The 25,878-nt window shown below is 36.8% G+C and overlaps 1 protein-coding gene across 3 annotated transcripts in view; it reads right to left on the bottom strand.

Annotated features, from left to right (window-relative positions):
* esyt2b (extended synaptotagmin-like protein 2b) overlaps positions 1-25,878 on the bottom strand; it is a 256,271-nt gene that overhangs the window by 7,306 nt on the left and 223,087 nt on the right. For all 3 annotated transcript variants that reach the window (XM_051929061.1, XM_028804139.2, XM_028804140.2), the window contains 7 exons: positions 21,990-22,064; positions 18,151-18,237; positions 14,818-14,967; positions 13,138-13,559; positions 7,866-7,964; positions 3,718-3,849; positions 745-850 (listed from right to left, as the gene is read on the bottom strand). In XM_051929061.1, the coding sequence (XP_051785021.1) occupies positions 745-850; positions 3,718-3,849; positions 7,866-7,964; positions 13,138-13,559; positions 14,818-14,967; positions 18,151-18,237; positions 21,990-22,064 (1,071 nt within the window). The remainder of the gene's footprint in view (positions 1-744; positions 851-3,717; positions 3,850-7,865; positions 7,965-13,137; positions 13,560-14,817; positions 14,968-18,150; positions 18,238-21,989; positions 22,065-25,878) is intronic.

The raw sequence follows: 25,878 nt of genomic DNA, 5'->3' as shown, positions 1-25,878 counted from the left end.
AAGCCCCATAAGTTTGACAGGAGGACAAAACGGGTGGAGTTGTGACTCTGGGGCTAAGGATGGTAGTTGGTTGGCTGCGGGTTCTAATCCCATTACTACCAGAAGGGATCCTACTCCATTGGACCCTTGAGCAAAGCTCTTAACTTGGAAACATGTTGTCATAATAAAAGTAAGGGTGGGAAGACTGAACAAAAGAAGTGTGACTGTGTGTTCCTTTAAGCAAAAATCAGAAGTACAGCAGTTCTAGCAGCTGCCAAAAGGCCCAGTGAATTGCTGGCACAGTCACATTAAAGACCCAGCATTCCACCTGGAAGTAGTTCTTGGTCTGGCAGAAAGTAAGTTGGAAGTAAGTTTAATGCAGCCTCAAGACAGAAACGCCATGAATCTACACCCAGCAATTGAGCTGGGGCAAAGGATATGGTAAGAGAGGCCTGGGTAGAAAGATGGGATGTGAACAGAGAACTCTGAGATATTAAAAGTTGGCAAAATGGGCGAGTCTCTTCACTATGTAGACTATGTAGGTTCACTTTAGTTTATGTTTACACTGTGTGTTCTTCCCATTGTTCATTCTTCACCTGTGTGTTTTCAATAAGTGTTCAATTCTTTAAAAGTTTGGCCTCATTGATGTTATTCTGGAATCATCACTTAACCTAACACATATACAACTTTGGGATGAGCAAGAAGTTGTTTCAGATGTAAGGAAAATGTATAAAATCCATACTAACAGTGTTCAGGCTTAAATACCTTTCCAAGGAGCCCTTTGTCTTTGGACAGGAATCCTCCACTATTTTTGACAGCAACATCCAGAGTTCTCCGTTGTATGTCACTCAAAGGAACGCTAAATTCAAAACTGCAAAGAGAAAGACATACAGTATTTAATAGTAGCCAAGACAGATACACCAGATGTTACATAGCTTTGACAAGTGAATGAAATGCCAAGGACCCTGGTTCATTTAATCTCATTCTCAAACACACAATACTGGTTTGTGGGTGGCTGGAACTAATCTGGTAACTGCTGGGTGTAAGGCAGCAAACAGCTGTGGACAGGGCAACAGTACAGTGCAGGGCCCACTCACACAAGGGTCAGTTTTGATACTGATAATTAAACTAAGCTGCACATGTTAGGGGATGTGAGTGGAAAATTGGGATACTTGGACAATTCCCACACAAGCAGGATGGTGGATCTGTGACCTGACTCTGCATGAGACTATCACATGGCCTGTAGTGGCTGTTATCAATGAACATGTTATGCAAATTAACACTTTCAAAGTTGTGAAGATACATTTTTATAGTTACACGAAAACACTAATTGCATTTGCTACTTAACAGTTACTTGTTGGCAGAACACTGAAACTGTTTGACCAACTTCCACATTTCCTACCAGCAATTTACAACAAGGTGAATGCTTTTGAAATTGCATAACTTAAAAGGAGAAAACTGAATAAACAGACTTTCTTTCAAAAAATCAACTCTGAATAAAAGTATATAAATGATTGAATTTATATATACCAATCCAGCTTGCAAATGTAATTGAACATTGTTTTACAATTTTACTTCCAATTAACACTTGCAGCTATCTACCATCTCTACCACACCTACATACCTAGTCAAGTCTTATAAAACAGATATTGTAAATCTTCTGTTAAACTGTATACATTACTTCAATGTTTTTAGTCACATTATAAGAATTAAGCTGTATAAGAGCTACCCACCGCCATCCATACTGCTGACTTCCTCAATTTATTTAAGAAGCAATTGAAAACCCACCTGTTCTGTGAGTATCTAATTGATTGAAAAACAAAAACTTTGCTCTGTGATCTTTCATATTTTTGGTTGATTTGTTGTTATTGATTGTTAATCTGTGATTGTAAATTTATTAGTTATTACATTTTTTTCTCTTGTGGCAATCATCTTTTGTTAACCATTTTACTACACTTGCTGAACAAACAGGGTCTAGCCTAGTGTTATTCAATTATGTTTATTTCTTTTTTAAGTCACTTTGGATAAAAGTGTCTGCCAAGTAAATAAATGTAAATGTAAATAAATATAAACAGCCCTTAGTTCCTATAGTTCAATAAAACCCTTACTTGCCATTGATTTGTTTTCCAGCCTGCTTATTTCTGCAGAGGATCACATGGAGTGACAGCCAACCCCAGCCAGTCCATTGCAGGTCACAATTATGCACACATTAACCAATAAAGGCCAGTTCAACTATTATCTTTGGGATGTGGAAGGAAAGTGAAGTGCCTGTTAATAAAACACTGGAAGGATGTGGAAGCCCCCACAGGCAAATAACAAGACCATCATTTTTATGCTTCATGCTTTCAGATTCAGTGTAGTTTTAATAGTTAAACTTCAAAAAGCTGCTGGAAAGATGTGCTTTATTTTATGTGGATTGACATGTTAGTGCAGAAGATGATGCTTTTCATCTCAATGGACACATCAGCCTAATCACTTTTTGTGCTGCTTTTGCACGTCATTTTTTGACAACAACTTACCTGTCACTTCTCAGGTAAGTAATGGGAAATCCTTTTTGAAAATGAAATCCTTCTCTACACTTTACACACCTGAGCAAAATATTGCTGTCGCTAAACCACAAACTGGACCTCGTACAATTACTCAGATGGCCTATTTCTATATACTGAACAGAATGTCATGTTTATAGGTAGCTGGACAAAAGTGCCCTGAGTAAAACCTAATAATGTACTTTTTAAAATTTTATTTTATGAATTTATTTTTATGTATTTTTCCTTTTCTTTGCATATTTTTTCTTAGTTTTACCTCAACAGCTGAAAATACCTGATATTGTGAAAATAACTAGGTGCCAGAATAATGTTTTGAAATACTTGTCATGCCTCTCTCCTTCTCCAACTCTCGCTCTCTAAATATAGATATTTAACGGATCAGACTATCTTTGTTTTTAGTATTTGGTATGGTGTGCTGTTCAGATGGTAAATCGAAATTGTTGTGTCAGAATTACAACTCGGATAATTCAGACAAAACAAAGTTACCCAAATTGTCTATGTTTTGACGTAACACTGACCTTTCACCTTAGTCAATTGTTTAAATTAAAACGTATAACCTGGTCAGCCCAAAATGACATTTTTTGATTGAAATGCACTTGGAGCAAAGTGATACATATTCAACACGTTTATTTTGCTTTTTATTTCCACAAAAAATGTAATTTACCTTTAATTGCTTTTTTTTTGGAAATCAAATAAAAATCCAAAGGGATACTGTATTTTTTTTTAATAGTCCGACCAGAAACCCACATGAATGCACTGAAGTGGGAAGGTGAAACGTCACAACTCGGAGCTCTACACAGTCCAAGAGCATGTGAATGCAGCATTAGACCAGAATTACATGTACATATGTTTGAGAATAAGATGAAATGAGTCCACCCCTGAGTATGGCAGCTTTAAAAATCAACACTTTTAAGACATCTCAGACTTGTTGTATATTATTAGCATATTCCCTTATAGTCCAATTCCAAATAGTTGTTTAGGTCATTAAAAAAACCTGACATGTATTACATACAGTATAATTCCTGAGTTATCACTTTTTTCTTGCATGTATTTAAGTGCTCCACCATGTAGTTGTTTAATGGATCAACTACATCAACTTATTTATTTAGCAATTACTCAGGTACATCAATCATTACCCATCTATGTAGTTTCCATTAATATACTGAGCTTTTCAATATCAGAAAACACTGACGTTTCATCATAAACTGGATTCTGTGTCTTCTTCACCACTTGCGTTTTCCTTCTTCCAGATCTCCTTTTGTCGGGTAATAAATACATTCGTACGTACGGGTCTGAACCATCTTCATTAAACGCTATTAGATTGCTGGAAGAGAAATACAAAATGGCATTACTTGGGGGCAAAATTAAGTGGAATCTGGCTGTACACAACACTGAGAACTAATGCCCCCAGAATAAGAAATCTGGGTTCAAATAATGGCTGAATCATTCATTTCCTATACAATGTCATCATGTCTATTTTTATGTTTTTTGGGCAGCACAATTTCAACTGACATGGCAACTGTGAATTGGACTAGGTGGGTTTGAAAATGAATGGATGGAGCAGACAAACATAAACTGAGACCTGAAAGAACTGCTCATGCAACAACAAGAACAATAACTAATTAAACCTGTGGACTATGCAATTATTTTTATAATAACATTTTATAATGTTTTTTTTGTAAAATTTTATCAATTTTTAAACACAACATTTAGTTATTTTCAGTCATGTCTTACACACAGCCTTTTAATCTATGATTGAAGGATTTCTATTTGTTAATGAACAAATGTATCTACAAACTACAAAACAATGAAAATGTCAAAAGTTTTTACCAGTCTAAGGCAGAATATAAATATTGTTTATTACTTTCAATAAGCTTTTCCTTCTCTCAAGAAGTCAGACTTTGGCATAAGTTTAGTCATAATCAGTCTTACTTTGTGACCCACGCACATCATATGGTTACTTAAGTACAAGTTACTTAATCCACCTGGGTGCCTGCTATGGAAATGTGTTAGCTTCTATAATGCATGTAAGCATCTCGTCAGTGACGGCTACACTTCAGGGCTGCTGTAACCCAAACTTAATTTTTCACAAATGTATTGTCAGAAAGTCTTGTCATATTGAGTTTGATGCACCTGTGCAACACTATAAAAAAGCAAAATAATGTGCATCCTGTATCAAACCCACTTAATTCTTTTGAGGGTAGTAAGATAAGGGCCTGTCCCTCCAGCATTTTGCACGAGGTGGGAAGCAAAGTTGGTTAACTGGCAGGAGACAAAGAGTGCAGATGAGAGGTAAATGAAGCGAGGTCATCAGTGGAGTCCCTCAGGGGTCTGTTCTGGGACCACTACTTTTTCTGATGTACCATATATACTCGCATTTAAGTTCTCTTGTGGATAAGTCAGTATAATTTCTGGTATTTTAGAATGTCGGTCATATAAGTCGAATGCAGAAAACTCACGCTATTGGTCCAAGAGATTATGATATGCTAACGCCCACCTTAGAGTGGAACCACGGCGCACACTGCCTTTTTTTTTTTTTATGTATTTTGCCTATGTGACCACGGGGTAATATCTATACTATTCTGAAGCAATGTTTTCACTGTTTTGTGTGTCTCACACCATCATACACCTTTATCATAAGAGCATTCCTTATCTACGATGGAGCGTTCAATCAGAAGAAAATATGAAGCTGGTTTTAAACAAAACGTCGTTGAAATGGTGAAAGAAATTGGCAACTGCGCTGCTGCAACAAAATTTGATGTGTCAGAGATACTGGTGCGAGACTGCAGGAACCAAGAACATGTATATATATATAAAATAAAAAAATAAATTAAAAAAAATTAAGTGTTGCAATTATGAACGTGCATATAAGTCAGGGTCTGATTTTATTATTGAGCTTTTGGGTTTCAAGAACCCGACTTACACGCGACTATATACGGTATATTAATGATATGGATTACAGTGTAGTTACTAAATTTGCAAATATGCAAATAATACTAAAATTGGAGGAATAGCAGACACTGAAGAAGCAGCAAAAACAATTCAAGAAGACTTGGAATAGCTGCAGAACTTGGCAAACACTTGGAAAATACAATTTAACATAGAAAAGTGTGAAGTGCTGCACATGGGTACAAGGAACATCAATTATAAATACAAGATGGGAAGCAAAGTCCTAAGGGAAGCAACCTCTGAAAAGGATTTAGGGGTTTATGTTGACAGAACATTTTCATCATCTGAACAATGCACAAAGATTATTAAAAAGGCAAGTAAAATATTAGGTAATATTGTAAAAACTATTAAATATAAATCAAGGGACATTATGGTCAGATGATATAATGTACTAGTGAGATTGCAGCTGTGCAGAGGAGAGCAACCAGGTGTATCCCAGGACTAAAGGACGCATCATACTCTGACACACTCTGAGAATTAAACTTGTTTAGTCTCGAGCAGAGGACACTGTATGGGAACCAAATCTACACCTTTCTTGATCAGCCTGGTTCATATGTCAGAGCGGTATTTTTGGATTTTTCTTCAGCGTTCAATACCATACAGCCTCATATACTGATTGGGAAATTGAACAGTATGAATGTAAACCCATTTATTACACTATGGATTCAGAACTTTCTTTTAAACCGTTCACAGACAGTTAAAGTACAGGACACTTTTTCAATAGTCATTCATTCAAACACAGGAAGACCGCAGGGGTGTGTCTCATCACCATTACTGTTTACTCTGTACACAAGTTACCTGAGACAGAACAATGACCACTGCTACATTATCAGGTATGCTGATGACTCCATGCTTATAGGACGCATATCTGGGGAGGATGAAAGCAACTATCTAAATCAAGTGGACTGTATGGTAAACTGGTGCAATTAAAACTCTCTCACTCTGAATGTAATAAAGACCAAAGAAATAATATTTCATTTTAAGAGACAAAAATCTGTATGTTCACCCATTGTAGTTCTGGAGGAGGAGGTAGAAATAGTGACCGAATATAAATACTTAGGAACTTACCTAGATAACAATCTTAACTGGAATACAAATACAAAAAAATATTCTCTAAATGCAACCAGCGCTTATTTCTCCTCCATAAACTCAAACTATTTAAAGTAGACAAGGACCTCATGTTGTCCTTCTATCGCAGTCTGATCCAGTCTGTGATCACTTTCAGGTTCATTGCCTGGTTTAATAGTCTGACAAACCAAAACTCACAAAAGCTCTATCAGATTACGAAGTATGCAGCTAAAGTTGTTGGGCTGATGTAGATGATTTGACAAGTGTGTGTCAGAGGGCAATGCTAAAGAAACTGGAAATCATCTCAACTGATGACAGACATCCATTACATGCAGCACTAAACTTCAGTAAATCAGGAAGGATGGTCACTTTGAAAACCCACACAAATCACTTCAGAAATTCCTTTCTTCCTTGTGAAATTCGACTTTTCAATAAGAAATATCGGAGATAATGTTTAAGGTCTGCGGTGGGTTGGCACCCTGCCCAGGATTGGTTCCTGCCTTGTGCCCTGTGTTGGCTGGGATTGGCTCCAGCAGACCCCTGTGACCCTGTGTTCGGATTCAGCGGGTTAGAAAATGGACAGATGGATGATTAAGGTTTTGATATATATCCTGTAACCATTTTTTTTTATGTAAATATGTTTTATCTAACTGCCTTACCTTAACCTGTCTTGTTTCTATTTGTTTGTTTTATTTCATTCTGTCTGTTATTAGATGCAACCGAGAAGGCAAATTTCATGTTTTCTTGTGTAAACATGACTAAACAAAGAAACCTTAAACCTAATCCTAGTCTTCAAAAATTCTCAAAGGCACTGATAAAGTAGATCCAGCAGAATTCTTTCAACTTAACCGTGAATCACGTACTTGAGGACACCAGTGGAGAAAAGGGGAAAGGGCAATTAGGTCTGAAATCAGAAAGGATAGGAATCTGGGACAAACTACAGAGACATGATGCAGTTGATGTAGAAACCTTGACAAACTTTAAGAAGAATCTGGAGGAGATACTGGGATAGATTCGCTATTAGCTAAACAAACAAGCCTGATGGATTCAATCCTAGATGAGGCACCTGTCTAAATAAGGCCACACTTATGGTGAAACTCATATTAACACACACATTGGTAATTCTAGAATTGCTAATTAAACCTACAATACATGCCTCTGGATTATGGGAGAAAAAGGGAATACCCTGAGAAAAAGCAACAAAGACACAAGAAAAACATGCAAAATCCACTAAGACTGCTTCTATGAAGGAATTTAACCAGACAGCTTTGCTCCTCAGCTGAACAGAATTCAAAGAAAAGCATGAAAACGGGTTTTACTCACCGACAAGCATGTACCACCACAATGAGCTTATTTCTTTGGGAACTATGTCGAATGGTCAGCTGGATTTGGCCCAGAGGAAACTGGCTTGAAGCTGCTCCACTGTAAATATACATAAGTTGTGTGAGATAACAAAATACACATTTCATGTTTTTCATTTCACTCCTTTCATATATAGTGTTAATATTGCAAGTAAAAAAAAAATAATAAAGGCAAAAGCATCTTCTAGTAAAGACAAGAAAAACTCGTACCACTCACAATATTTTTTCACACCACCAACATTCCAACCAACCAATTAAAGCACACCAATAATTCGAAATGAAGAGTTTCACTATCTAAAATTGATCTGGGGGAAAATAATTACCAAAAGGTTTCAGACACAATGGAATTTTCTATTGAATGGTCACCAAAACAGAGCACAAATTACTGACACTTGACACATTTTTTTCCTTTCATCTTGTTTAATTATCTCTGACTGTGCTCTACTTGAGAAGGGGGGAAGAAATAAAGCAAAACAAAAAAAACTCTTTTATTCCCTGAATGCTGGCTCTTTACAATTTTCAATTAAGCAGAAATCTCTGAACATTGGACTCCTGCTAGAAAAAAACGTTTGTTGTAAATAACCCTCATTTAAGAATACCGAGAAGAAAGTATTTATCTATAGTTTAGTCAGAAATCCCTAAAGCTGGGACTTTCATTCTGTTAACTTTAACCAAAGTATTTATTCTCTCCCAGAACAAGAAGTACTTGGTTGAAATACCTATTAGGTTTACGTTTACCTAGTATGGACTGCAGTTTTGAATGCATTGTTTGTATAATTATGCTATCAGTCAAAAGTTTGAACACAACCAGAAATGTTTGTGTTTTTTTATAGAAACAGACACTTTTTATCATGATACTATTAAATTGACTTAAAAATACAGCCAAGACATTACTAGTGATACTAATGGCTATTAGTGCTTGAAATAACGGGATTTTAATATGTTACTTGCATATGACTGCAAAGCCCCATTTTCAGCAGCCATTCCTTCAGTATCCTAATGGTCAACTTTATTAGCTAATCCGTAATTATTAATTTTAAAAGCTAATGCAGTATTTGAGAAATTGTTGTAACTGCTTTAGCACTGCTGAAACTTGTTATTCGGATCAATACTGTAGAAAAAAAAAAAAACGAAACAGCTTCCTCAAGAATTCTGTTATAATCTATTGTTTTTCTACAGAATGAATGTCCCATCTAACAAACTGAAGAGGAGTAACTAGATTTAACCGAGGCAGAAAAAAGGAGAAGGCCCAGATGCAAATTGCAGAAGAGGGTAAGTACATCCGAGAGTTTAAGAAAGAAACACATTACAGGTCCTCAGCTGTCATCATATCATTTCTCTGTTGCAGATGACACTGGTATTTGGCACGTATCTGAGGAAAAAGCCAGCTGAGGACCTGAAGGGCACTTTCTAGATTCATAACTGGATGCATAAACAGATGATAACAGATTTGTGAAATGCAACGAGTTCCTGATTTTTTTTAATGACTCTTGCTGTATAACAGGCTAAGTTCAATTTTTCGTACTATGTGAGTATCCTGCTAAGTAGTCTACAACACATTAAAGATTTTTATTTTATCCACATATTTGGAACCTTTCCAAAGCCCAAAGAACCAATTGCATATGCAAAGAACCCTTCATGGAATGAAATGATTCCTTATTAAACAATGGTTGTACAAGGAACCACACAGACTACCAAACAAGTATTTTTAAGAGCATCGTATATTACTTATAAAGTAATGCGGAAAATATCCGATTCAAACGTTCACAGATGTCTCATTATAAGGACCTTAATTGAGATCTCAATATGAATGAGATTTACCAACTCTGTTTCAAAGGTCTAAGGGAAACTCAATCTTTCTCATATAACAAAGTCTGAAAACTGATGACTCTTAAATCTACTAGCTTACTGTCTGTTCAAAAGAAATGCTTTACAATTACTTGAATCTGATACATTTTTTGTAGTTTTTGTGCATTTCTGATTGAACCATTTAAGTAATTCCTTATCATTTCTAAATATTTATTAATTATTTGGAACATCTTTGCATTTTTCAAAGATATTAATAAAAACAAATGCTGTAATAGTATAGCAGACATTGATCTCATTAATAGCCAACAGCATAGTATAAGTCCCTGATTTAATCAAGGCAGAGAGGAGCTCCTGTTAGTATGTAAGGAGCAGAGGTGGGTAGTAAAGAGTTACTCAAGTAAATGTAACAGAGTAAATGTAACTTTTTTAAAAAATTGTACTTCTAAGAGTAGTTTTACTGCACCATATTTTTTACTTTTACTTGAGTACATTTGTGAAGAAGAAACGCTACTCTTACTCCGCTACACTGGGCAACACTCGACTCATTACTTTTTTCCCATTAGATACACTATATTTTTGCCAGAGAGAAGCCGCCAGTGGATCTACTGCATGACTGTTTCACCAATCAGATGTAGCAACAATAATCACAAGACTCCGCTTCACAAATCAGACGTAGCCATGTAGTCACATGACCACACACAAACTGTGGCGGCATAGTGGCACAAACTCCTCACAGACAGCGGACAGGGAAAGAAAGAATACATGAAAAATGAGAGCCAACTCCTGCTGAAGCTTAACCATCACTTCACTGAGTGAAGAACAAGCAGGTTTTAACCAAACTTGCACAGACACAGACAGTCATGGTAAAGTGAGACTTCTTGTACATGCACAAGCTGCCTTGTTCTAATGTTATTTTCTATCAGCTGTGCTATTTGGAGGGCAAGTGAATATGCAGTATTATATTGTCAGTGTACAGTATATCTTGTCACTGTAAGGAGTTTGCACTGTTCAAACATACATGTTACCTACTGTAGGCATTGGCTTCAAAAGCTTTGTTGTGAAAAACTGAGATTTGGAACTTTGTGTTATTTGTGCATCTTTATTTTGAAAAGTATTTATTTTTACTCATTTTTTGTTTTATTATTTGGAAATGGCAGAATTTGCACATTATTTTATATTTTTGTCTGTCTTATTACAACATTTCTAAAAAATAAATCATTTATTATGATCAAACAGTTACTCACTATTTGAGTAGTCTTTTCACCAAATACTTTTTTTACTCTTGAGTAATTTTTTGGATGACTACTTTTTACTTGTACATGAGTAATATTATTTTGAAGTACAGTAATCCCCCGATATATCGCGGTTCAACTATTGCGCCCCCGCCACATCGTGGATTTATTAATATTATCATTATTAATAGGGGGCTCCGCCCCCTGCTCACTTCGCTCGCCCACCCCCGGGTTTGGTTTACTGGATAAACAATTTAAAGAGATTGTTATTTTCATGGGAATTGTTACATATGCATTATTTTCATTTTTACTTTAAAACTTTTGTAAAAACAATATTTGTCCTTTATTTCCTGCTCCGGCGTGGTTAAATCTCTTTCTCACGGCACTTATAACGCTGCTCGCGTTGTGAAGGGGGGTCTGAACACACGCTAAAGAGATGCGATCAGTTCAGCTGGTGTCTTGCTGCTGCTGCTAGCCAGCTGTGTGTTCTGCTTGTCGTGCTTTGCGTCAATCACTTAAAAGCCTGTACAGCAGCTGTCCTTTTGCCACTTTGCGTCTCTGCCGCTCGCTTTGTGAAGGGGGGGGGGGGGGGGAGTTGAATGCACGCTAAGCAGAAGTGGACGGATCAGCTACTGGCTTTGTGCTGCTTCTGCCAAGGTGCCTGTTCTGTTTGTTGCTCTGCGCGTTCTGAGGGGGGGGTGGGGCTGAGGGATGAACGCATGTGAAGGAGAAGTGCTCAGATCATCTGCTGGCTTTCTGCAGCTGCTGCTGGCAAGCTGCATGTTCTGCTTGTTGTTGTATTAAGAGCTGGGAGCACCTGGAGTTTGTTTGCCAAAAGCATTCCTACAACTGCTAGGTTAGGCGTTCATGAACTTGTTTTAAATTGTTTGTAAGTACAGCGTGATGTGCAAAGGTCACCGTCTCACAGGTTTTGCCTCCTAAGGTTGTAATGTCTAGTCTTGTGTGTCGTCAAAGTGTTTCTCCGAGATGATCTGGTCTCGATGACTTCACTCAACCCCCCCCGGAGGTACTTCGCATCTCACCTGCTCGCATTGTGAAGGGAGGGAGCTGAATGCACGCTAAGTAGAAGTGGATGGATCAGCTACTGGCTTTGTGCTGCTTCTGCCAAGATGTCTGTTCTGTTTGTTGCTCTGTGCGTCGATCATTTAAAAGCCTGTACAGCAGCTGTCCTTCTGTCTCACTGCCTTGTCTTGCGTGACATTAAAATGTTTTATAATAGAGAGATGTTACTCTTATCCTTAGCCCAACATCACATATCATATGTGTTTACAAAGTGTGTTTTAATAAGTTTACATGTGTTTAAAGCGTGTGGGATGGGTATTTTAAGGCTTAAACTATAAAAAATTTTTTTTATTTATATAGTCTTTCTATATCATGGATTTTCACCTATCGCTGATGGGTCTGGAACGTAACTTCCGTGATAGGCGGGGGATCACTGTAACGCTACTCTTACTTGAGTACAATTTTGAGCTACTCTACCCACCTCTGGTAAGGACTTCCCCAAATTGATAGTGGACAGAGTCTTATTCCACTTCAGTGTGTCTGGGCTTCCATATGTCATTCAGGGAATACAACTTGTATGGGCCCCATCAGTTGCCATCAAAAGCCATTTATGAAAGTGCGTCTGCTAGAGGGAACTCTAACAGTATGCTCCAAGGGCTATATAGCATCTGGGACCTCAGATGGAAAATCCCAGTTACTGTCCCAGGTTTAAAAGTCTCTTCCAACCATGTAAGATTAAGCTTCCTGCTGGAACAGGAGTTAGTGGCATGGACTCAGATGGTAGAAAAGGCAGGCCAGTATACTGAAGAGTAGTGCAGTTGAGAGGTAAACAGTGACAATAATTTTGTAATTTTGGGAAGTGAATCAGTCTCTCAATACGGTAGTCTGAGACTAACACACATACAGTATACTGAGGACTGTCCAGAGGGGCATTAGACCTTACTCATTCTTTTGTTTGTTACTCTTTTACCTTTTCCCTGTGATATAAACAAGCCCTGTTTTGCAATAAATCAACTTTTGGTTTTTATTTTGGACTTTCAGGCTATACTTGAAGCCAAATGAAGGCCAGTGAGTATTGCAACAGGCCACAATATCTCTATCAAATTTATATAGATATATTGTTTGTAATAGTCTGGCTAATTTGTTTGATAAAAAAAGAAACAGGTTTACTTCTGTAGTTGTCGCATCCTGTGACGAAGTTCCTGAGTAGCATAAGGGAGGGAGACGTCGGATGCGATGCTAGGAGTAGGCTCCTTTGCCAACAGATGGGTGGGGGAGCCAGCAAAGCTGGAGGTGGTCAGGTTTGAGGAACTTCTGTTGACATCTGTCAGCTTCTGGGGTGTTACAGGGGAGGCACTGGGTTTTTGATCTAGAAATGTCTTTTCAGGTTTTGCATTTGAGTCTGCAGTCAAAGATATTTTTGGGACCGGCTGAGTGGAGCTTTCAGCTACTTGGGTAGGCAGCGGAGATTTCTGAGGCTGGGGTTTTTTGACATCCTGGGGTTTTTTGACATCCTTGCTGTAGCCGACAGGCTTCTTCACCTGAACTGATGAGGGGTGATCAGACTTCTGCAGCTTCTCAAGACAAAGGATCTGAAGGAATAAAGCAAAAAGCAAAGCTTATTTTTAAGAAACGTTTTTTGCCTTCAATCCTCTGGTAAAGCCTAATAAGTGAGGTTCAGAATCACATTTATGTACTTAACACAACCAAAAATGACATTTTTTTATACAGTACATTACTTACCCCATGTAGTTTATAGAGATGGCTGAGAAAAATGTGTAATTTCATGATTTCATGTACAGTGAGAGAAAAAAGTTTACGATATAACAGACCCTAATGGCGACCCCTGCTGTACAACTGCAATTGATGTGAAAGATGCCAGTGGAAAACACAAAAAATTCTCACATTAATTGTATCGGTTTGTCTGTTATTTAGTGGTATGCTCAAAAAGTACAAAAAGCATGCATTTTTTGCTAAAATATTACTAACACTTCTGGGAAAGTCAGCGTTCATAGTAAACAGAAAAGGCACATTCCCATAATACTGTCTTTCAGAATTGAAGACCTGCCTCTCACCCTAATTCATTGGTCAAGAGTTTTGTTTTGATGAACAGATTTGAGTTGTTTAACGCCTGCCACCATTACAAGAATGTGCTTGCATTTTTACTTAAAAGCTTTGGCTGCTTCTGGCCTGAAGCAAAGGAACAATCAGAATGATTCAAAATAACCAGCTACTTTGACAATTTGGATTAGTGCTTTAAAAGCGTTGAAGTTTTTTCTTTTTTTTTTTGGTGCACACATTAACCCAAAGTCTGCATACAATCACCAGTTTTCAGGTTGCGCTGTGTTAGTGTACTACAGGAGCAGGCTTTTAGACCACAACAATATTTTTGATTATGTAAACTAAGCTGAACCCAGTTTTTGTAAAGCTTTAACATTTAAACTGTTGAGGCAGTATAATAAACCACTACCAGGGACTCACCTGTAATTCTTCAAACTGATTTTGTTTGTGGTAATAACAAACTAGCATTACCGCTAATCGTGCCACCTATGTGAAGCTCCACTGACATGTATCATCAAACACTTTACCTGTCCGTCTTTAGCTTTGGGCACCTGCTGGAGACTAGCTTGGAAAAAAATTTGTTTCAAAATATGACTTGAGATGGACCAAAGTGATAGATTAAATAAATTATTCTGTACGCTTTGATTTTGTCAGTTATTCTAGTTGCTTATTTCATCATTGTTAATAAAAACGCATGTGTGCAATTTGCACCCCTAGTATGATAAAATAGAAATCTTAGTAGACAGACGAATGTGTTTGTTCCAACATAAACCACTGTCTTTTCCTTACCCTTAGTGCAATTTTCATCTTGAGAGTGCTGCTTGGACCTGAGTGTTGCAGCTGGAAACGCTGGTTCAGAGTCATCTCTTCTGCTGCTAGCAATTTACTCAGAGGAAGTTTCATGTTCCCTAGAGAGCACTGGTGTTTATCATCTTTTACCTATAGAAATGCACCACACATTTACATTTAAAAAAATGAGAAAAATCAGAGAAAAAACATGTTCATTCAAGAATAGGCAGATGAAGAAAATCAGGAGATGCGTATAAGATGATGCAGTGTCATGGAGTCAACTTTCAACTGCTGGATGAATTGTCTGTGTAATGGCTCTGTCTTTCATCTAGTCACCACTAATTCATTATTTTTCACTTTTCATAAAATTCCCATTAAGTAGGTTCAAGTCCTGTATAGAGTACAAATGTCTTCTTAACAAATTGATTTACTTTCTGTATATACTACAAAATTCTTACTTTCTCTCAGTTAAAATGAGTACAAAATCAATAAAAATAAAACAAAAAAGAAACAGGTAATACACACCATGTTCGGAATACATTGTTTGTATACAATAATGAGCAAAATTTACATTATATAATCAATATACTCATTATGTGTAAAAGGTACATAAGCATTAGAAAAATTACTGATTGGTGGATTTATAGTGTCCCTACAGAAATTCTGTCACTATGCCACTGTGTGTCATAATATATACAATATAATGAACTGTACAATATAATCAATTGTAATAGACACAGACATGATAGGAGGAGGCATTATATATTGGTTGCAAGCAACAAAGTGTCCCAGTAGAACCACTTTCTGTATCATAAAGGAAGCGGTTGTTCAGTTGTTGACAGTTGTGATCTTATATTACTGCAGATCATTTAATGAAGGTGCCAAAAGCAGACAGCCATCTCTGTCAATGCAGGCCATTCTACAAGTCAAGAGGATTTGGTAGAATGTACACATTAATTGCCAAAGCAATATAATGGGCCACATCTCAAGAAAAGGAGCAATTCAGGCTGCGGGGCAATAAAGACAGGGAGACATGAAGCTAGTGAGCCTTAAGAGACAAACAGCACATGTCCTGGGTGGCTTCACTATACCAAAAACAACCCACATCCTGGGAAGGGATGAAACATCATCTTGTTTAGCTTATTTGTTGCCCTACATACGATTGCCAAAAAATGCAATAAAGGACCAATAGATGAAAATGACAAAAAAACTGTAATCAAAAAACTGACTGCCTAGTGATCTGAAAATTTCTAATACTGCAAACGAAGGTTTTCCATAGAAGAATACTGTTGCAGTGATAACTTTACGGGACGTGACTTCCACTGTGGAAATCCCTGGGAAACAACAAAACTATTCCATTATATAGAAAGGGTGATTGGGAAAATTCAAGTAACTATAGAACAGTAAGGTTAATGTGAAAATTAATGGAAGTAATTATTAAAGAGACGACTGAGCAGAACACGGCAAGAACAGGAGTTTTCAGGGAATAGTCAGCATGGGTTGAGGCGAGGAGGTCATGTTTTATTATGCAGGAGTTCTCTAAGGAAGTAACAAAAAGATATAATCAGAATTAGATTAGATATACTTTATTTGTCCCCAGTAGGAATAAAAAAAATGTATATATAGGACCTGTCCCAAATGTACCACAAGTTAACATTTGAATACAGCAGGTCCAGCTTAATATACATAAATGATCTGGATAGGAATAAAAGTAAAAAAGCTGGTTAAATCTGCAGATGATACCACATCCGGTGGTTTGGCAGATAAGCTAGAATCTGTTGAATCATTACAGTGGGCTTGGGACAGCATACAGGCTTAGGCAGATTTGTGGGGAATTAAATGTAATCTAAGTAAATGTAAGGTATTACACATAGGAAGTAAAAATGTTAGCTTTGAATACTGAATGGGAGGTCCGAAACCTGAAAGTACCACTTATGAGTAGGATCTAGGAGTCATAGTGTTGTAGTCTATGACTCATCACTATCTATAAGTACAAGTCCAAGCTGATGATGCAGAAGCATTATACCACACAGGTGAGGCCTCACCTGGAGTACTGTGTACAGTTTTGGTCTTCAGGCTACAGAAAAAGACATAGAAGTGCTAGAAAAAGTCCAGAAAAGCATGACTAGGCTGATTCCAGGATTTCAGGGGATGACTTATGAGGAAAGTTTGAAGGAGTTGGTCCTTTTTAGTTTAAGCAAATGGAGATGAAGAGGTGACTTGATTGAAGTGTTTTAAGATTATGAAAGGGGTTAATACAGTGGATCAAAACTGTTACATTAAAATGAATTCAACAGGAATACATGGACACAGTTAGAAACTTGTTAAGAGTGAATTTCTCACAAAGTTAATTACATTTTTCTTCACACAATGAACTATAGACACATGGAATAAGTTACCATGTAGTGTTGGTGGACAGTAGGACTTTAGAAATATTCAAAATTCAGGTTGCTGTTGTTTTTGGGGAATTTTGTAGATATTAATTGGAGAGCTTTGATGGGCTGAATGTCCTGTTCGCATCAAGTCTGTCTAATGCTTTTAATGTTTCAATTATCACAAGGTGGCAACAGAAACTTACTGTCAACAACAACATGGGGAAGAAAAAAAAAACACAGACACACAAACCAGTGGCTAACAAGACAGAAAAACAACAAACATAATTGGTGTTACATCAATAAAAAATAATGATAAAAAAATAAGAACATATGTAAAATGAATATTGCAAAATAAGTGCAGAAACTAATTCTTTGACATTCAAAACCCTCTAATTTGCAGTGATATAACTGTTCATTTTAATCTTATAAAAAGTTATCTTAGAATTTTAGAAATATGCATTTCATATTTATGGGTAAAATTTATTGAGAATTTATCTTGCCAATTATGCTTTATTTTTTGCACTTTAGGTTAATTTAAAACTGGATTGATCTGTTATCTGCTATTGCAGATCTCTAAACATTTCAAGGCTATTATATATAACAGATGAACGTTAATTTTTTTTCTTTGTTTCAGAAATCTAATACTGATGACTGTTCATTATTTTGCATCACATAATTCATTCAGTGAGTCATACTCATTAAAATTCTTTAATCTGCCTAAATGAAAATCAGATATGAGGTGATAAATTCTGGATTGTACAAATACACCAGAGACTTTTGTTTGTTAAATTAGTATCCCCTCTCTGTGGCAACATTGAAGATGTCTATAAACCTGTCTCTCAGGGCTGCAACAATAGAGGAACCACAGCAGGCTAATCCATATGCATGTTTCAAAGATGCATGCATACAGCCATCTTTTATTGGCTTTCATCAAAAGAAGTGTTGTTAAAGTGCATACCTCAATGTCGAGATCCTGTCTCTTTGGATTGTGGATGAGAAAAGTAAAAGCTTCCTCCCAAACTGGCTCATTTGTCTTAAATCGAACCTTCAAACAACAGATACAATGAAACATTTTAGCTGACTTGTAAAAGTATAAGAGGAAATACATGTCTGGTTCAAAAAACGCTGCAGCAATAATAATACATACATTGTAAAACAATTCTGCATGTCTTATATTGTCAACATTATATTAAGAAAATATCAATTACATTCCTATAATGTTAGTGATTTACAAAAAGGTGTTGTGTATCCTTATTAAAAATACACAATATAAAGCACAGGTAAGAGAAAACACTGCTATTTTTTTAAATTGAACACACTTTGACAGTTTTATTTCTATTCACCATTTTGTGGAAATAGCTTGTAGTGTTATTTAATATGCATACCACTGTCCAAAAAAAAGGGCGTTTAAAAGCACAAACAAACGGAGTAAGGTGAATAACCTGGTTTCTTAAAAATCTGCACTGTCAAAATGCTCCCACGTCATTAAACTGCATAAAAAAAAAAAAAAGATTTAAATCATCGTACACTGTGAATCCAAAAACAAGCATGAAGCCAGTGATCATTTTTTTTTATGTTTTATAAATATGCTTAGTCCTTAATGGACTGTGAAGTAAATAGAAAGAATAATGCAATCGCTCAAACATTTGCTTAGGAAATTTATCTTGTGGGCAGTTCTACCTGTGGCTGCTTAAAACGTGTGTGAAGGTTACACATATACAGGCAACCACAGTACAACAGACTTGCACAGACTACAATAATCTGGTTAAAGGTTTACTGTGCAAAAAAAGAATTCAACTTCATCATTTGTCCCAATGAATCTGAAAATAAGTGTGATGCCCGTGATAATTTTATTGTATTTTATAAATATGTTTAGTCAAATTAACATTTTATTTACAGGTTTGTATTACTAGGCTTCTTGGAGGCCATTAAACTGATTTCTCTAACCAGAATAAGGGTTTACATGGCTTTTTAGAAATTAGGTTTCTGTAAATAACCGGGTTATTGAAGCATATGTAAGCACACTGAATATTTTGATAAATAGTTTTAAGTAACAACTAAAAACATTTTGAACACTTTCAAGGCAGTTTAACAATAGTATTTAAAATTGGAATTATTATTTTTTTTAAGAACATGAACCTCGCCAGTACTGCTATGTCCCCAGGTTGACAACCACCGAGCTAATGCACTGATGGGGAAATCTGGCAGTCTGTAGGACAGTCTCCCTAGCTCAATGCACTCTAAGGTTGCACTTGATAAAGGGACTTCAAATTTTGACACAGAAAGGCATCCATTTCTGCTAATGATACTTTATCAAAACTCAACCTTAGCCACCTATCATGTCAGACAACAATAAACATGAGTGGAGATTAGTGGAATTTTAAAAATATAGAAAGATTCGAAAAAGATAGATGGCTACATTCACACTGCTACTTTGCACCTTAGGCTGGGTTTATACTTCACGTGATGTGATGCCTACTATTGCAGACGCTACTGCTACACAAGCAGTGTACTGTTTATACTTGTGCGTATATTTTACATAAATCTGAACGATTCCATCAGGTGGCAGTGCGAGATACCATCACGGTGAGAAAACAATGTTCGGCTTCGCTGTGTTATGAATTGCCCAAAACATTCATTAAATTCCTAGGACCCCTTGCCACAATATCTCTGAAAAGGATGGATGTTTAATGATTATATCCATATATCCAGGGATGTGCCCATTCCAGCAAGCATCAGGTGCGAAGCTGAAACAATCCCTGGTCGGGTCATCAGCTCTTTGCAAGGTGACTACAAGCACACACACTAGCATCATTTTAGCATCACCAAATTCCCAAACCTGCATATCCTTGGAAGGAAACCGGAGCACACTGTAGAAGCCCAATAGGAAATCATTCAAACTCCTACTGATGTGACTGCCTGCAAGGCAGCTGCACTACTGCTCTGACATCATGCTGCCCCCATGTGTGTAATTATTAACAGTTTTCATTATTTAAATAAAGTTGACGATTTATCCATAAAATGTAATATACATACTTTAATGCATTTCATCATGAAAGTGATATCAAGCACAAATCTAAGGATTCTAAATGTGCAGAGAGCTGGAATATCATAAATTTAATGTGTTCTGTGTGACGATTGCTGCCTGTCGCTGCTGTCAGCGCAGGAGGAAGCCCCAGAAGCACATAGCGATTAACAACTGGGTTGGTAAAATGACGTCTACGAAGATCTACTTTATTGACAAAATAAACTGAGGTCAAAGTGGAAATTTTGAGATTAAAGCCGAAACTTCCACTTTAATCACAAAACAGACCTTTTCACTATGTCCATAATTTTATCTTTGTGGCTCAAATACACTGCCGTACATTCTGATGCTTTTGTGAAGGTGCAAAAAAAAAAAAAAAAACACAGCACAGCACAGAAGATGGTATGTATTACATCATTACGTTGGGGAATATGTGATGCTTGAAAAGAAAAGCACCACAAATACATTTGTATGTCAGCATTTTGCTTTGAACCATTCATCAAACAGTGAAGCATGGACATTGATCCTGTAGGATCTGCAAAGCGACTTGCTGTCACATGTTGATAGTAAACGGAAGCACTGAGGTCATATTCCGAGTTGAACACACTGCGCATATGCATAACGTTAATTTCTGTGGATGTGCTCAGAGGACACGTCAAATGAACACTGGGAATGTGTGGCAGACACACGTATGCGTTCTGAGCATGAAGTATAAACCGGCCCTTGAGGCGGTGTTACATTACGTGACCTTTCCAGCAACTTTCAGTTGTAGCCTTCATTTACATAGTGAATTGTTGGCAGTGTGAGGCTCCTGCAAAGCCATTTGTGTAATGTGACGTGCCCAGTGACTTACTCCAACTAGTCTATAACTCGCTCCAATAAAATCAATAGGCTTCATTTTGTCTTTAGTTGTTCAGGAGAGCTCTGTGTGCAGGAGAGCTAACAACCCAATAATGCTCTTCAGGAGTACAATGCACATAATGAAGTGACAAGGGATAAGAAAAACAGGTGTTTTAGACCTCACAAACAGAACAGAATCTTATCTGTCTGTTGTCTAGTGTTTTGTGTATCACGAGAAAATGGAAAAGAACAAAAAATGGTGCAGAGATCATGGCTGAAGTTGCCATAGCTGTAAACTCTTTGTAAAGCCTCAGCTCTGCCAAGCAGCTCATCATTGGTTGTCATAAAAGGGGGTGACCATGACTGTGCTGGAAAGTTGGCATGTAGTCGTTAAAATAGACACGCCTAGTGATTTATAGTCATTTAAACCGACATGGTTCAGGGACAAGATCGGCAACTGCAACTGGCAAGCCTGACATGCCCCATGACTAAAATTTGTGTAATATGACATTGGCTTTAGGGGAAATAATCAAGTCTGTTGACAATATATATTAGCCAGATTAAATGTATAAACATCTGCAGCTGAATTTCCTTTTTTTCTATTATGGCCTGGTTGTGTTTGTGGTGAAAATGATGACAGTCTATTTATAAGTGATAAAAATATTTACTTAAAGTATGAGTATAAAAATAGTTTTTAGGACTAACAAAAACAGTGTATGTATATTATTTTATTTCAAGACAGTGACATTATTATTTTTGATTAGCAAAAGTGATGTCAGTGGTATTTCTGCTATCACCTAATAATGCACAGCCACCAAGGCCTCCATGATGCATCCTGCTGGTTTGATTGTACCCACTTACCTGGCAAAAATACTTTCCAACAGACAAAAACATAGAAGTTCAGTATAGACAAAAAATATATTTTAACTCACCTTGCTGTCCTTTGTAATGTAACCAACAGTCAATTGAACAAACGGATTAGGGTCACTGTTTGTTTTCTTCCCTGACTAAAAACAAAGCAAATAAAAAATAATCAAAAAATGCAATTATGGTTTATATACTGTAATTCTGATTAGTTTACCTGGTCATTACCTAAACTGTTGCAAGCCCCCGATGACCCCAAGATTTCTACATATGCCTCCCTGAAATGACTGTCCTTAGTAAAATGTATTAGAAATTACAAAGATTGGCACATTAACATATTCAAAAGGGGAACATGTGAATATGTTCCACCCTATTATTTAAAATCATATATTAGCATACAGTCAAATGCAAAAGCTGAGAAGCACTCTGGGTACACAGATACAAGAGGTTCACTTTGTTATTGGTGGCAAAGGGTTACACTGAGTGATAACGTACTCAATTCTGTCCCAAGTAACAGCTACCATGAATGCATGCAAATCAAACAGTGGGGTTTATGCTGGTCTTTCAAGGAAATACATAAATTACAGACAGAGGTGCATTTTGATATACAGTATGCAGATTTTTAAGGGCAATAGGGGCTTTTCCATTTCTTTAAAACCTGCCTATAGTCAAAACATCTAAACCATATTAGATGGTCAGGAGGGTGCAGTAATGACATCCAACCAAGGTACAGCTTATTTACTAATAAGGTTTGTGGTGCTCAGTATTTTCAGATAATTTGGGGTTTTTATGAAAGACCACACTATGACAATCCTAAGGGTGCTGAATGGTCTGCTGTTTCACAGGTTTATAGGATCATTACTGTCACGTGTACAGAGTACAGTGAAATTTTTACTTGCATGCGTTAATCAACATGCAACATGTCACCATTCTCCAATGCCATGATTATGGAGTCAAACTACCATACCACCTTAAAACTACTTAAATGATTAAAATGTGCATTCCTTCTATGATCAAAACAAATACAGCAAAATATTTCCACAACATCAAGGGTTGATTTTGTGTTTGAACATTTAACCTGTTTCAATGGTGTTTAGCACTTTCATTAATATTTTAACTGCAAAATCCTTGCAGAGATACCCATATGACCTGGGGTTAAAATACGGTAATGACATGTCATAGAATGCAACTAAAGAAAGTTGGTGTCAGGAAGGGCATCCAGCCATAAAACCATCTGCTATAATCTCCAAAATTTGGGGGTCAACGAGCCAAATGGGTGAACCCTGAAAATGGCTGTTAAACATGGAGAGACAGAGAGAGAATCTTGTTATAGCTGCTGTTGAGGTTGTCCATATTACTCTTTTTTTTTTTTTTAAATAATGGCTTATAATGCTTTTCCTCCTTCTTCTTGGTGTATGCAGTGGTATTTCATGTGTCTTATTGTGGATGTGTCAACAAAAATGATGGACCTGTTTCTAGAGATGGTTGCACTCAAATTAAATTGTTGATGTTTCAATGCAAAGTTATCTATTTCAGAATGCAATGAACCTGAGATGAAATTTAGACTTAAAGCACTCTGTATATACTGTATTTATATTTTTGATATATATATTGTACAATGCTTCACCATTTATGTTTAAACATTAAGTATTGTGTTTCTTCTGCATTTCTTTTTCCTCACTCTATTTGTGATTCGCTTTAGTGTTTTGGACTCATAAGCGAAGATCCAGCATCTTGTAATTCTACAGCTGGTTGTTGTCTGTGTAGAGCTGGCATATTTGCTCGCTGGCTGTGTGGATTCTCCTTCTTGTACTCCAGTTCTCCTCTACAATTCCCAAAGATGTGCAGGTTAAGTGACCTGACAATTCCAAACTGACCATGTGTGTGTCTTTGTGGCTCTGGCAGTAGAATGGCTCTCAGCCCAGGGCTGTTGTGCTCAGTGCTCCTGGGTTAGGCTACAGCCCCTCACAACGCAGAACTGAATTAAGTGAAACTGAAAGTGTCATGTCACAGTATGTTATCAATGATGTTCAATTTCAAATTTGAAATGGCTCCACACAACAATGAGTCTTTTCCTTAAAGGAACACTCCACACCAAAAAAGATGTTTTTTTGATAATGTTAATTACTGTATGTTGTTTGTAGTAATGACTGAGACAAAATTTTAATCTCATGTTTTTGTGCAGAATGGAGTTTACAGAATGTAAATGTTTTAATAGAAGCAGGTGGAGACCAATGCTGCAACATCAAAATGTTCATAAATAATCTCACATTACTTGTGTCACATAATCTACATGTAAAGTCAGCAAATGGAAGGGACACTCAAAATGTGCAAAATGCATTCATGACCCTGTGCAAAAAGGCTTCCAGGTCTGGAGGCAGAGAGAGGCAAGAAGATAAAGTGTTATGTGCTTTGGTGCTTTATTGTCCTTGTGTTGCTGCATTGGGAAACGCTTAGGGAAGAGTTTCTCACAAATAAAAAACATTTGTCTGCTGCGGAACTGTGTCTGCCTGCATGGGGTTTGAGGAGCTGGAATGCCCCCTGCAGGCCACCATCATTGGATGACTTCAGGTTATGTGACACAAGAAAGGTTAGATTTTTCATTAACGTTTTTATGTTATTTGCTGTTTTCCAGCATTGGTCACAGACCGCTTCTATTAAAACATTAACTCTGTAAGCTCTGTTCTGCATGAAAATATGGGATTCAATTTTTTTCCTGACCATCACTACAAACCAAATGGGGTAAAGCAATTAATTTCTTGGCCAAAAATAGAATCAGTGTCTAGTGCATAATACTGTCTCAAATAGTTCTAAGAATGTTGTGACTGGCTTTGTCAATAAATTAAACACAATATGGATAGTCCAATACCCAGGTATGAAATTATTTAAAAGGAAATGACCTTTAAAATGGCTTTTTGTATTTTCTTCATTATAACAGTAAAGTTGAAATGTAGACGACTAGGCAGTTAAACAAAAGAACATCAAGTTTATTTATTTGCTTAACTTTACACAAAAGTTACGCTTCCATGAAAGCACAAAAATGGTGATTGTGCTGTTCAGCTTTATGGCAAATGAACAATTATTTAAAAGTCTGTGGTACTATAAGCACTGGGTATGCTGAATTACAAATAAGTTCTACTCTGCAGAATGTTGAATGGCAGATAACATAAACATTTAAGTTAATTTTGAAACATTTTGTTAACTTGCTGGCTAAAATACTCAAGAAAAAACAGCCACCAGTCTAAGCATCCTTGGTAGATCTCTTATTAAAGTAAGCTATGATGATGGTCAGTGATGAAACAGAGGTATTTTGGGCGGGCAATGGTGGGTTTCCAGACAGACCCAGTACAGCATGTGCAATTAGAATCAAAAGAGTAAACTGATATTTGGTTAGGGGATTTATGGTTAAAAGTATGTTCTTTTTGGGGGAGTAGCGGATCCCACTTAACAGATCTTTAGGCCTCTCCAGCCTATCATCTTAGCTAAGACACTTGAAAAATACAGAGCTTCTGTGTCAGCTGTTGCCTTGGGCCCATACAGCCTATGGTCAGCCACTGCTGTTCTTCAGATAACCCAATTCTAAACGTATGGCTTTTTTTAAATTCCTCCAAAGAGCGCAGAAGATCATAATTATTGGGTGTTAACAGAAGAGTACAGTAAAATGATTAGAAGCTTAAAATGATACCTTGTAATTTTCAAATAAAAAAAATGAAATGATAAATAATATGTGCAAAGCATTTTACAGTAATGTGTTCACAACTTGAACATGTTTAAAAAATCTCAATTACTTTATTGTCACATTTAATAATGTATTCATTATAAGAACCCTTTTCAGTTCACATGCAGACAATGATGCTAAGGACTTCCATGAGGGCGCGGATGATGAAGGGATACCTTGCTACATTTTTCTGAACTCAAGGAATTCCTTCTGCTGATGTGACAGCCTAGTGCTATACA

Source organism: Erpetoichthys calabaricus, chromosome 6 (assembly GCF_900747795.2).
Source record: "Erpetoichthys calabaricus chromosome 6, fErpCal1.3, whole genome shotgun sequence".
NCBI lineage: Eukaryota > Metazoa > Chordata > Cladistia > Polypteriformes > Polypteridae > Erpetoichthys > Erpetoichthys calabaricus.
The sequence above is the reverse complement of the archived record's forward strand: the minus strand, read 5'-3'. Positions and strand labels throughout refer to the sequence as shown.